We start from the raw sequence: 14,387 nt of genomic DNA on the forward strand, positions 1-14,387 counted from the left end.
AAAAAATCCACCTCATTGGGACTCGATCCTGCAACCTTCCGGCTTGTATTATATTTGCCATCTATTCTTGTCCAGCACTGAAGTGGAACATGAATATTATATTTCCAGTATTCTATAAGATATGTTATTAATTTTGTCAAATAATCCTCTCCAGTACTGCAATGGAAGATGAATATCAGATTTCCAGTATTCTGTAAGATATGTTATTCATTTTGCCAAATAATCCTGTCCAGTACTGTAGCGGAAGATGAATATCAGATTTCCAGTATTCTGTAAGATATGTTATTCATTTTGCCAAATAATCCTGTCCAGTACTGTAGCGGAAGATGAATATCAGATTTCCAGTATTCTGTAAGGTATGTTACTCTTTCCCGTATAGAGTTCAGTATTCGTTGTAATTCTGTAAGATATGTTGTAATTTTGCCATATAATCCTGTCCAGTACTGAACATCATTCTAATGAAATTAATAATAAATGGAAACGTCAGTATTACTGTTTGCTATATATGATTTATAATGCTTTAATGTAACCAAAAAACCATGTTCTGTGTGGCTTTCAAGTGTAAGTTGTTACCAAAGGTGTGAGGTTAAATAGAAGTATGTGTGATGGAAACAGAATTTTCTTTGAAGTTCCCCACCTTCAGCTTTCCAAAATACAAGCATTCTATATACATTATAGTTCACAATGTCCAATGCATTTGGGTAAGGAGATGTTGGATTGATGTGAAAGAAATGTTATGGCTTTACAGGCACTGGTGAGAAACTTTCTGATTTTGCAATATCACTTCACTCGTGTCCGGTGGAACGGATATGAGTGAAGTGATATTGAACCCAGTTCAGAAAAAAAAAGAAACAACGGAGCAAGAACCACTGTAGCATAAGAGATTAGGTTGCAAAAGTATGTGTGCTATTAAAGTGAACTACGGTTCCGAAGGGTGTGTATGGTAGGACGCATAGGATGGTATGGTAGCATTCTATTTTATTGATGATGCTGTCGGCGCTGGTGGGCATTTTTCATTCAGTCTGCGTATAGATGGCAGCAGTAATGTTACGTGACGTCTCGCGGTCATGTTGCCCCCGCCATTTACGGTGAGTTTCGGGTGGTGGGGGTCGTCTGGTTAGTTGCAGTCGTTGGAATTAGTGATCAATGGTTTTCGTAGATTTCGTACGATATTGTAGATTCACCTAGGCGGTGTGTGGCTTGGTGTTGTTAAATATGACAATGAAGGGAATTTTGTCTACATTGTATGTTTGTTTTATTTTCATATTATGAAAGTGTATTACTGTATTACTTTGTGTACCAATTTCCTGTCAGAGAACGAACTCTTAATTAAACAGTTTTAAAACATGTCAATGAGATATCTTTCGGAAGTGCTGTGTGTAATGTTTGTCACCCTGGGGGGTTAATGTTTATGGCGATGTAGGTTGTAAAGGAGCCAGATGTTATTTATTTTAATTTTAGGACGTAACGTATTATCAGTTTTAACTTCGTAATGGCTCACGGATCCGGAATCTTATCGTCTGATATCAGCAGAAGAAATCCACAAGATGAGTATGAACTGATTCAGCGAATAGGAAGTGGGACGTATGGAGATGTTTACAAGGTTCGTATTGTCAAAATCAACTGACGTTGATTTTGGCGTGCTTTGAATGGGTCCAAAGTTACACACTCAGATTTTAGAGGTGTTTGTATATTATACTGACATTATATACCACCAATATGCTCTTTGTAATTTGCGTCTTGTACGCCCAGTGTCTGAAAGAAAGTTGGTTAGCTCGAGTGGTATATTCCTTGATGTGGCTTTGTAAATTTGCAGTGTCATACAATAAGAGCAATCACTAAGGGAGTTTATACATGCGGTATTTTGTATTCGAACACATTGTAGTATGTCGCATTCAGTAACCCAAATTATGAAATTGTAACTGTTTTGAAGTCATAATTCTGAAAATAAATGTGATTTTGGAAGGCGGTAGGAGTTATATACAAATTGTGTGTCGGTTTTTTCTTGTAGGGAATTAAATGCGTTTTCTTAGTTTGATTTCCGTTATATTGTATTTTGTTAAAATGTTTTTTGTAATAAAAGTCATGAGAGTGTATATGTTTAAGAGCAGTTATGACTCGCTTGGTTGAGACAGCTGTCTGACATATAATATTAACTACTCCTTTTTAATACATTATCTAGAGCAATGAAGGTTTCCATCTTTTTGGCATAGATGGCAGTTGCCATCTGTGTGGATGGTAAATCCTTTTTATCAATTCCCTTTCCAACTGTGTCTCTCCAAAACTCTTCAGGGTCTCATTTTCTAAACAGGTGGTAACAAAACTATTTCAGCTCTTTATTTCCAAGTCGTGTGGTTGGGAATGAATTTTTCATCACTCTGTCTTCTTACATCATCGTGTCTGATGATTGTTCCATCATTTCACGAGTAAACCTCGTTTGATCAAAAATCTCTGTCACCCATTTTTGTCAACCACATAGTTGCTGTGTATTGGATTTCACACGTTTTCTCTGTTTCTTCCAGATGTTCCATCATATCCCACTTACTGCTCACTGCCAGATCTGTATAAAAGTTTTATTCCCAAATGTTGAAGTTATAAATTTAACACCAGCCACAAACACCAGAGGACAGCAGCTGTAAAATGCTAGCTATTTTCAGTGACTTATTTCCATGTATTTTATTTATGTTCTTGAATGCGGTCTTATGCTGTTTCCTATTTCATTCATACAAGGTCTTTTGTACAAATAGTTTATGCAGTGGTAAAGTGAAGCTCACTACATGCTTAATGCTAATGCTGAGTCTTAGGAATGCATGGGCCCTAATATAAAAACTTCATATACACTTTCCCGAACTGTGTATTTCTGGATTAGGTTATTTATTCTTGAAAGTTAAGAAATCATAATTTTTAATAGACTGAAAATAATGCTTCTTGTTCATTCTGGGGGAAGCAGATTTCCATGTAAGCACCTGACAAGGTGCATTTTATATTTCTGTCTCTGTATGGGGTCTGCTTCCTTATGCAGGTTCCAGGCCTGGAGCTTATGCATCCTGTAACACATCCCTACTTTTTGCTTGTTACGTTATATGATTTTATTAATATCAATGTATCCAGCTGCTGATATACTGTTATTACAGCCAGAGGCTGCATGTACATATAGACAAGGTTCTGTGCGAGACAGATAAGCCAATGGCAGCTAATGGTGATGTTGGATGCTTTCTGGCCACTGAAATAGTGGAGGTGAATCATGTGTGTTCCTACACATAAACCCAGAGTACTGATGCCTAGAACATGTAATGTTAAGCAAGCAGTGTAATTAAAAATATAAAGCCTTACCATATTCTTGTTCTCAGAGCTTTGATGATAATTATTGACAGAATGTCTTCATACATATGTATAAAACAGTTTCATTATAATAAAAGAACAGTCATGGTTTGCGACTGCCATCATCCTCTCCACCGTCCATGTCACTCATTATCGATTTGTCATTTTTATCTCCTAAATTTGCAGCAATATGATGCATAACTTTGTTCTGAGCTATTTCTCGTCAGTACTCCTCCGCTAACTCTGGGGCATGTCAAATCCAGTCCTCCTTAGTGACTGTCAATTGCTTTGTTAATTAGTCTGTCAGCAACAGATGGTCTAAAAGTGCTGATGAGTTCACGGACTGCTCCCTACACTTTAGCCCATATAGACTATTGACAATGGTAAGGAGGTAATCTGATTGCAAGATGACCCATATTATTAGCTGTCTGATCCAGTTCATGTGGCTTTTCTGAGCTTACTTAATTCAGGTATGATATCTATAGGGTCATGTTCAGTACAGTTCTTTTACAGACATTCTTGAATGCCACTTTTACAAGACTTTGCGTTAGGGACTTTGTCTTTTATGGTAGAATGGTAACTGATCTTGGTCGTAATTGTGATGGATCCTTCATCTGGATAATTAGAATATATATACAAACCGGGGTCAGAAATTGTCCGCTTTCATCTCCAAATTATAATCAGTTTTTCATTTGTGAACATGAAAGAAATCTGCTTGCACTGAGAAATAAAGCCTGTTTTTTGCTGATCCAATATGGCACACAAAACGCAGTAGCATAGTTGGTTGAGGCACTATACTACAAACCGGAAGGTCACGGGTTCGAGTCCCCACGAGGTCATTGGATTCTTTTCAATTGACCTAATCCATCCAGCCACACTATGGCCCTGGGGTTCACTCAGCCTCTAACAGAAATGAGTACCAGGAATTAATTAAATAATTTTCCTGGGGAGTAAAGCACAGCTGACGCGTAAGGCTGACAACCTTACCACCATCTGTGAGCCGATTGTCTAGATAATGTGGGACCCTCAACATCTCACAACCCTATGGGCCTTCACGGCCTGTTACAGGGATAGCTATACTTATATGGCACACAGTTAACCTGCTCCCTTTTTATGGAGGAATTTCCAGGCTTCCCTTTCTTGATTCATCCTGCCAAATGTATTTTCTTGAACAGTTAACCAGTGTTTCATCTGAATAGAAAATAGAGCATTCATCTGCCTTTGTATAATACTTGCAACGTTTTTTGTCTTTCAGGCAAAGCGGCTAAATACAAATGATCTAGCAGCCATCAAAGTAATCAAATTAGAGCCAGGTAAGATTACCTGTTAAAAAATCATGTAAGTAATTGCTTGTGTTGATAGTTTCATGGGTTAGTGACTAGACTCAGGGTTCAGATTAATAATTGAATTTATTGGATACTTTCTATACTTATCTATAGTTAATTACAACACTTGTATTGCTCTTCACAATCTGCAAATAACAACAGAACTTTTCAAGTCTTCCCTGACTACTGTATCTTCACTTACTTGTGGTTTTGGCAAGCTAAGGGACTCATACGAGGACCTTCTGATAAAAGAGCAAAGGAACTGTTGAAGCTCAACAGGAACCAGCTACGACGGGTGGTAGGACTACTTACAGGACACTGTCACCTCAAAGGACACCTGTTCAAACTGGGACTAAGTGATAGTCCCACTTGTGAGAGGTGTCAGATAGAAAATGAAACAGCCACACACGTCCTGTGTGAATGTGAGGCTTTAGCTTCTTTAAGACTACGTCACTTGGGTCAGTACTTTATGGAACCAAGTGACTATTTCGACTCCCCCATGTCCAAAATCCTGCGCTTCATCCGATGCGTGGGGTTGCTGAGGGAATAATTAAAAAAGGGGAAGCACAATGGACCACTGAGGTCTAAGTGCAAGGGCCGAGCAGGCCTACCCCTTCATACATACATACATACATACTTGTGGTTTGTTTATGGCCTCCAATTATGGTACTCTCCTTGATGTTTCTGTTTGACGCCTGTGGCTCCAGGTTTCTCAGATGTTTTATATAGCTTTGTTGTGGGCTGATGAGAATCACTGCTCCTGACAGTTCATCTACTGATACATGTGTATTCATTGCCATGAAAACATGCTTTAATTGTTCATTGTGTAGCAGTGGATGCCTCTACGATGCTTCTCTGACTCCAAAATTCAGACTTCAGGTACCTTGTCAAAATATGCTGCATATGTATGGTATGCAGTTACTTCTATCACGTTATCAAGAAAACCTCAAGCAGCTCTTTAGCTGAAAAGGTTCCATTCCTGAGGAAAAGCTTGCCTCCCTTTTGGATCACTGTCACTTTGTGCTATTGCTGAACTTCACTTTTCTTTTGAAAATGTTAGGTGACGACTTTGCCATCATCCAGCAAGAAATCCTTATGATGAAGGATTGTCGGCACCCAAACATAATTGCATATTATGGCAGCTACCTACGCAGAGACAAATTGTGGATTTGCATGGAATATTGTGGTGGCGGATCCCTTCAAGATATATATCACAGTAAGTGGTTTCAGTATAACCTTATTTATCAGCTATATTTTGTGAAAACAATAAGATTTTTCTTTTCACTTCAGCAGTAGTTCTCAGGCTATAATGTATACACGTGAAAAGTCCTTAGTAATATAGGAATGTGATAGCTCATCAAACATACAGCTTGCTATGTGAGGAAGATTTAGCTCACATATGTTCAACAAGATCTAGACTGCTCTGCCTCTGGCCTGCTTGCTTGAAAATGTTGACTGTCCAAGTTCATGGCTTGGAGTTTAAGTGGGGAAATAGTATGTATAACAGAGTCAAAACTCGTGGTAGGTTTGACTGTGATCATCCCCAATAACTTATGGGAGGTATGAATCTAATCCCCATTACTAAAGTAAAAAAGCAAAGGTATCTCTGTAACAGGCTGTGGAGGCCCATAGGGATGTGAGATGTTGAGGTTCCGACATTTTCTAGATGGCGGCAAGGTTGTCAGCCTTATGCGCTGGCCGCCCTGTACCCCCAAGATAATTCCGTGTACTCATTTCTGTTAGAGGCTGAGTCAACCCCAGGGCCATAGTGCAGCTGGAAGGATTAGGTCAATTGAAAATCCAGTGACCTCATTAGACTTGAACCCGCGACCTTCCGGTTTGTAGCATAGTGCCTCAACCAATTACGCTAGTGCGTGCCCCCAATCCCCATTACTGCTAACTAAAATTTAATTGAAGGTTTTAGATAATCTTACTTTGCCCCTGTTTAGAAAAATACCAGGAACAATTTGGTACAGTTACTTAAGTATGTTGAATTTATATAAACCAAATTATTTAGCAACATATTGCAGTAATAAAAGATGTGCAGGTCTTTACACCTTTATACATATTTGACTTTGTTTGAAAATGATCTCTTTCATTTTTTTTTGTGTGATGGTCATATTCATAGATTCTTTACACCTTCTCTCATTATGTTTGAAGCAGCCTTGTCAAAGAGACAGTACTCTCCCAGACCACCTTTCCTAGACATCAGCTGTCCAATAAATATTAATATAATATTATAATATTATATATATTATATATATATATATTATATAATATAATATTATAATAAATATTAATATAAAAATTAAATAAGTAATTTATAAATTCTGCTGCAGTTCTTTGGCTATGTTTCCAAGTGCATAAGTTTTATTGGTGGAATCACTAGCATACACAGAGGTTTGGCCAACAGTTTTAGCATGTTGTTCAAACATTTGTTAGCTGGTCAGTGGTCAGCATGCAGTGACTCATATAATGATACAAACAGAGTCTGCTTCTACAAAGCCACCCTGATAAGTGCCACAGTTCATTTCTGTCAGTCACCGCTCATTTGTTCCTGTAATCAGTCACCAGTGAGCATTTATTATAACTGTATCAAACCATAGTGAGATATAATATTGAACAACATATGTTTTCTCATTGGAAATTAAATTAAAAGGAAAAAATCTTATGACAATTGTGGCAGTTCCCAGCAGGAATAGACATCAACCAAAATATGCTCATACCAGAAGCTGTTCAGGATATTCTTACAAGGCTCAAATTGAGCCAAAACAATTTTCAAGTGTCCCATCTTCAACCTCCAAATCCAGTTTTAAGACTTACTTTTGCAGTTTGCTTTTTAAAAATATTTGTGTTTTTATAGTTGACTCTCAGCTTCTTTTCATGACAAGCCTGGTATCATTTCTTTGATTTCATAAACTCATGGAACACATGCCATTGGGACAGTGGGGTTCTGATAATCCACAGATAGGTACTAGCTCTATCAGTTGGGTCAATTTGAGTAGGTTGTTGCCTGACGATTAAGACAGAGTTTGGTCTCTGAAATGTTGTTTTTATTTAAAAACCAGGATGATGGATAATATCCAAAAAGTCAATAATTATATTAATAAACCATTGTTACAAACTTTAGATCTTATTCACATACTATCTGCCAGACATCATTACATGATCAGAGAGTCAGTAAATTAGATGCTTTCAGTGTTAGAAGAATCCTAAAGTTCATTACTTCTTATGACACTTTAATGCAGAATGATATGTGAATGAGATTTTGGGGCCCTAAAGCATGATCACCAGGGCTCAGATTTTGATGACCTGAAAATATTTTAAAAAATGACCGAACAAATCCAGAAAAGAGACCTAAAGGAGAAAGAGAAAGAACACTTCGCTTCCATGTTATTCACATATCAGAAAACATATGAAGAAAAATTCCCTAAAATGGCCAAAAATGATGAGAAATACCCTTAAAAGTCCAAAAATTTACCAAAAAGTGACCCCCAGATTGAAAAAATGACCTTAAACCTAGAAATGTCAAAAAATGACAAACGTGACCTATAAAAGTTACATTTCTGTAACCAGCAGATCATATCCAAGATTTATATATTTAAGAGTATCACATAGGATACAAGGAAGACAAGATGACATGTCATCAAAATCCGGGCCCTGATGATCACAATTTTGACTACTGAAACCAGTCTCCGGACATGCACTTGCATGTCTGCTACCTGGGCTGTCATGGAGCTGGACTGTGCTGCTGCCTATTGATACACATAGAACACCTGTTGCATCCATTACAATTGTTTTACTTTCATTTGTGACCTGTTTACTGGCTCTTTCTAGTAACTGAAAAAGAAATGAAAGGTAGCCATATTTTCAACTTGACAGTGTGCCAACACACTGTAGGATATTCAGCATGGTCACTGTGGACTTTTTGATGAACAAATAATTACTGGATGACTGTCACCTTCATGTTCCCCAAATCTTACTTTCTTTGATTTTTATCTGTGAGAAAATTTGAAATAGACAGTTTACAGGAATGACACCCACACTTTGGAGGATTTTCAGGTTGAAGTCTGGAGTGTTATTATACAAATCATGGAAGGTGAAGTTATATCACAGAATTTGTGTTGGTGTAAAGAATATGTTAATGTTGGAAGATACCTCTTTCAGCAGCTGTTATAGTAGGAGGTAACTAAATTAAAATACAGTTTCACTGGTAGCATTTTTTTTGTACATCTTATGATAGCAATCAGTTTTCTTGATGGACTGAAATAAAACAGCCAGGTTTACTTATAGCTTCATAGTGCCTTCCTTTAAAGTAGATTTTGCAGCAAGAAGTGGCTCATGACAAAAAAAGGACCATTATAAGGCTACTAGAAAGGGAGGTTCTTTTCAGAACGGTGAAGTCGAGAGGAAATATATTTCTTGTCCTTAGACCTTACCTTCAATTCTGTTCTAAGAAGGCTATTGATAGGATGTGAAGGAAGTGGCTGTGACATATTTCAAGATCATGTAGCAGCATTTTGAGGTATTCAGTAAGGATAACTTGTTTGTTTCGTGTTTGCAAGGCAGGAGCACTGAACTATACTTTGATATTTATACTGTGTTCACATATGCTTCATGCTTGTATATCTGGAGCAATTTTTCTTGTGTTTTTAAGTTACAGGTCCACTGACTGAACCACAAATTGCTTATATGTGTAAGGAGACTTTACATGGGCTGGCATACCTACACAGCATGGGGAAGATGCATAGGGATATAAAAGTAAGTTGGAGTACACATTCCATCAGAAGCACTGACAGTGGTTCATCATAACAGTAGAGCAATCCTCAGATATTTTAAGGAAACTTAATGGTGAGAGCTGGAATACCTCATTGCCTATGGTGATTATGGTATGACCTGGACAGCCAGTGTTTGATTCTTGGCAGGAGCAGAGATTTTTCTTTTCATTACCATGTCCCTACTGACACTGAGGCCAGTCAAGTATCCAATCTAGTGAGTACTAGGGGCCAACCCAATATACTATCTATTGAGTACCAGGAGTTTGTCCCCTGGGGGAAAAATGCCGAGGGTCTGCAATAGGGATCAGAAAGAGACACAAACTGGCCAAAAATATACATTTTCATATCTGTATATTGGATCCATTCTTCACAAATTCAGAGCTCCAAGTAACGATTTTCTTCCCATTACATGGTGTGTTCAAAAAGCATCGAACCTTTGGTCAGCAGAAATACATTTATTGATTTGGAGGTACAAAACCCTAATCCCCTTAAAAGTAGTCTCCTTGGTAATGCACACACTTCTCCCAGCGCTTCCGCCATTGTTGGAAACACTTCTGGAACGCGTCTTTTGGAATGGTGATCGGCCAGGCCATCACATTCTGCATGATGTCTTCTCTTGACTCAAATCGGGTTCCTTTCAGCGGCATTTTCAGCTTGGGAAATAGCCAAAAGTCACACGGAGCCATGTCGGGGGAGCAGGGAGCTTGATGAACCACAGGGATATTGTGTTTGGCGACGAAAGTCTGAATCAGATGCGCAGAATGGGTGGGTGCGTTATCATGATGGAGCTGCCAAGTTTTTTTTTGCTGCCCACCGATCCAGTCGTNGGGGATGTCAGATGTTTCCACTGTGACGACTGCATCTTGGTTTCCGGGTCGTACCCATAAACCCACGACTCATCGCGTGTGATCACGGCGTTCAGAAAGTTGGGGTTACTGTTTGCATTGTCCAGCATGTCCTGTGTGATTTCCAGTTGGCATTGCTTCTACTCCATTGTTAGCAGTTACGGTACGAATTTCGCGGACACTCTCCTCATGCCCAAATCCTTGGTCAAAATCGAATGTACCGATCCGATGCTTACCCCTATCTCGTTCGCAAGTTCTCGGACTGTGATACAACGGTCCTCCATGACCAAAGTCCTTACTTGCTCAATGACATTCTCATTTGGGCTTGTTGAGGGTCTGCCTGAACGTGGTTCGCTGTCCACTGATGTGCGGCCATCTTTGAAGCGGTTGTACCACTCCTTTATCCATGAGTTTCTCATGGCATCGTCCCTGAAAGCCTGTTGAATCTTGCGAATGGTTTCCACTTGGGTATCACCAAGCTTTTGGCAAAATTTGATGCAGTATTGCTGCTCATGTTGTTCTGTCATTTTACACCTTACTGGAATCCGACAAGCGCTCACTACACGTCCTCACTCATAGGCCGACTGCCAGTGACTGACGCTTTCTGTGGGCGGGAAAAAATTCACGACTGTGCATGAATGTCCCTTCCACATCTCCACCAAAGGGAGCCTCCCGCACTTCATTGGTTTACACGGGAAAAAAGAAGGTTCGATACTTTTTGAACACACCACGTATATGACTGCCTGTACATAACCCATTGAAGATGTTAGCAGAATCATACTTACTTTCCTTCCTTCCTTCCTTTCGTATAATTGTCTCCGATCTCCCTTACTACCATATTTTCTTGAATACACCACCTGCATTTTTCGGAAGCAGTTTGTACCAAAAAGTAGTGTGTGCAGCTTAATCACATCAAAGTTAACAGCACTACTTATTTGTCATATTTAGCACTTTCGCACAATCCAGAGGGTACTAGCCCACTCCTCTGTTAGCTTTCGTCTTTGCACATGTCATACTCTACTAGAGATGGTGCAATTCATCTCAGTTTATTCACAAGTGAAAGTCAGCATTGTGATTTGGAATGAAAAAAGAACAGAGAACAAGGGGTATGCAATTAAGATATTTCATGGTAAGTGAAAAATTGAAGATAAGGGATAAAGGAAATGGAATATATTTCATTCGAATTGGTAAGAAAGAGTTTCCAAAAGTGCTGCATTTCAAATAGCCTTAATGGGGTCAGAAGATGATCTCATTCAGTATAGTGATGAGTGCATGAGCTCTACTGATGACCATGATGATGATGATGATTAAGAAGAAAGCAATGCATAATAAAATGCCATAGGTACCATAATCTCTGTTTCTAATTAAAAGGTTAATTTGATGAAGTTGCAACAGAATAAAGATGAAGTACTACAAGGAAATGCTAACACTGCATAATTTTCACGTTGCGGGACACCAGGTCTCAGGAAATGCAAATGTAGCCATGCTGGAAATAATACAGATGTTCTTTTATATGAAATAATGTGTAAAATTTTATGTGTTAATACTTAAATTTTTTTTTTCATCTTAAAAATTGGGATACACAGCTTTTTTAAGGGCATGGGTTATTAGCGAAAGTACATTACTTTCCGATTTCCTTTGTTCTATTAGCATTGATTTTCCCCTTCTTTTCTCCCTCTCCATCATGTTAAAACATTTCCCTCACCCCAGTTCTTCTCTTCCTCTGTCCCTTGTGTGTTTATCTTCTTCACTTCTTTCTTCTGCATTGCTTTTGCATCTCCTATTTATTCACCTTATTATCATGCCTCCCCTGCATCTTAGTAACTTCAGGCACTACTGTCTGTTTTCCCCATATCTTAGCAGCAGTGCACTGTGGTTTCTCCAAACTTAAAAGAAACTGGCTGTTGTTTATATGTTAACATCTAAATTATCCTTTTGTAATAAAAAAAGCAAATTTCTCCCCCAAGACATTTTATTTTTTATTTTGGCCCCTAGTTTTTGGAGATGGCCACTCTGAACTCACTCCTCCATATAGTGCTGAGATTAAGAATATGTGTGTTTAGTTAAGAACAGGAATATATCTTCATGATGTGATGTTTAATTAAACACAGGAATAACTTTACCCTGACAATGGTTTAGCTGGTTGTTAACATATTGTAACGTGTTTTCGTTACTGATCCCACTTCTGACACCAGTGTAACGTGNATAGCATGTAGACCTTTTACTGGGTAACGATTGTGAAACAAACAGTGAAAAATCATCCACTGCTAGGCAACAGATTCTTAATAAGCAAATATGCAGCTGTTACTTAGTAACGCCTTTGGAAACAAACATGTTCCCACAGCAGCAGACAAACTAATGGAAACAGTGTTTTCCATGCAGTCCATACCAAGATGTTATAACCGAGACAAGTTTAGAAGTTATTCAGTTGTAAGGGAATCTGTGAAGAGAAGATATAGTCAGTGCAGTTGAAAGCCAGTGGGCAGCGAAGTGAGTGCAGAAGCAAAGAATCCCTACTGTTAGAAGCCATTACCATGGAACAACTGGTGAAGACACAGCAGACTGAAAAGACTTAGGATGTTATAGTGATTTGTAAAGTGTGGAGATCAGTGATCGTGCTATAATTAATTGTAGTCATGAGGCGTGTGTTAAAGTGGTCAATAAATCCAATCTCCCATTGAAACCCTGTCTGTAGTCATTCATACACATGAGAATATGTTTTGCCATACTGACCTGTGCTATTTTTCCTGTTGTGATCCAGTATTGAGGTAGCAAACACATTTTGCTTTTTTCAAAGATGATTGTACTCATAGATACTGTGGAGAGTGTTCAGATATATTTGTATAACTGAAACTATGGGTGTAAATATTATGAGGACTGTTTTATAGTTCAGTAGGTAACAGAGTGAGAATTAGGGACATGGTTTTTGTTTCTGAATGTTAGTTGGTGTAATGCATTTTGTTACACTCTGGGTGTTTTCATTATCATATCCTGTTTCCTATCATGTAAATAAAAGTTTTATATGCTTATGTATGTTTCTGACAGTAAAAGTAAGTAAAAAGGAAAGCTATCCCTATACCAGGCCGTGAAGGCTCATAGGGTTGTGAGACGTTGAGGGTCCCACATTATCTAGACAGGCAGCTCAGAGATGGTGGTAAGGTTGTGAGCCTTATGCACTAGCGGCACTTTACTCCCCAGGAAAATTATTTAATTAATTCCTGCTACTCATTTCTGTTAGAGGCTGAGTGAACCCCAGGGCCATAGTGCGGCTGGAAGGATTAGGTCAATTGAAAAAAATCCAGTGACCTCATAGGGACTTGAACTCACGACCTTTCAGCTTGTAGCATAGCCCCTCAACCAACTACACTACCGTGTACCCCCATGTTTCTGACAGTATTCTGTTGATTTTTAGTAGGCATAGACAAAAATTAGTAATTAATCCCATATTAATGTGTTTTCTACTTCTCTAGGGTGCCAATATCTTACTAACTGAATCAGGTGATGTGAAGCTTGCTGATTTTGGAGTGTCTGCACAAATTACAGCAACAATCAACAAAAGGAAGTCATTCATAGGAACACCATATTGGATGGCACCGGAAGTGAGTGCCATAATGTTTTTCTAACATGTCTTATTGCTATTTGTTAAGAACTTCTGTGTTTAGCCAAGAAGGAGCAGCAAAAATTTAATGCGGGAATTAAATTGAAATTATTTGAAATATTGTTTTCATAGGCTATTTAACCCCTTAAGCTGGTGTCCCAAGTACATCCTCATCAGGCTGTGATTTTTGCTGCTCTTTAAATATTGCTGCAGTGTACAACTAGTAGGGGTTAAAATGCCACCTTGAGGGGTTAATGATGCTGTCAGTATTTGGACTACAGCTATTGCTTTTTTTTTATGAACTCTCAATCCATTGGTTGTGGTGTATTTTATTTTTATGATGTATATGTTTTTCTTATTATATAAAATATGGGATTATGTGTATCTGTTAAAATATCATACATCATATCATCATACAGACAAGAATATGGTGGCATAATTCAGTTAAAGACAGTAAAAAGGAAAGAAAATAAAGAAGAAAGGTTATGAAAAGATATAGTAGGTCTGGAAATGGATTTGT

General features: G+C 38.3%; 1 protein-coding gene across 8 annotated transcripts in view; it reads left to right on the forward strand.

Moving 5' to 3' along the window:
• The first annotated feature begins 1,110 nt into the window (after positions 1-1,110).
• The window catches only part of LOC111866593 (mitogen-activated protein kinase kinase kinase kinase 5), a 74,606-nt gene continuing 61,329 nt past the window's right edge, over positions 1,111-14,387 (forward strand). For 4 of the 8 annotated variants that reach the window (XM_023855696.2, XM_023855699.2, XM_023855698.2 and 1 more), the window contains exons 1-5: positions 1,112-1,603; positions 4,577-4,634; positions 5,707-5,862; positions 9,304-9,407; positions 13,740-13,868. In XM_023855696.2, coding sequence (XP_023711464.1) covers positions 1,493-1,603; positions 4,577-4,634; positions 5,707-5,862; positions 9,304-9,407; positions 13,740-13,868 — 558 coding nt within the window. In that variant the 5' untranslated portion in view covers positions 1,112-1,492. Of the gene's footprint in view, positions 1,604-4,576; positions 4,635-5,706; positions 5,863-9,303; positions 9,408-13,739; positions 13,869-14,387 lie in introns of all 8 variants that reach the window. The other 4 variants (XM_023855697.2, XM_023855695.2, XM_033752344.1 and 1 more) reach the window with 2 other exon arrangements.

The sequence above is a fragment of the Cryptotermes secundus genome, unplaced genomic scaffold, assembly GCF_002891405.2.
Source record: "Cryptotermes secundus unplaced genomic scaffold, Csec_1.0 scaffold680, whole genome shotgun sequence".
Lineage (NCBI taxonomy): Eukaryota > Metazoa > Arthropoda > Insecta > Blattodea > Kalotermitidae > Cryptotermes > Cryptotermes secundus.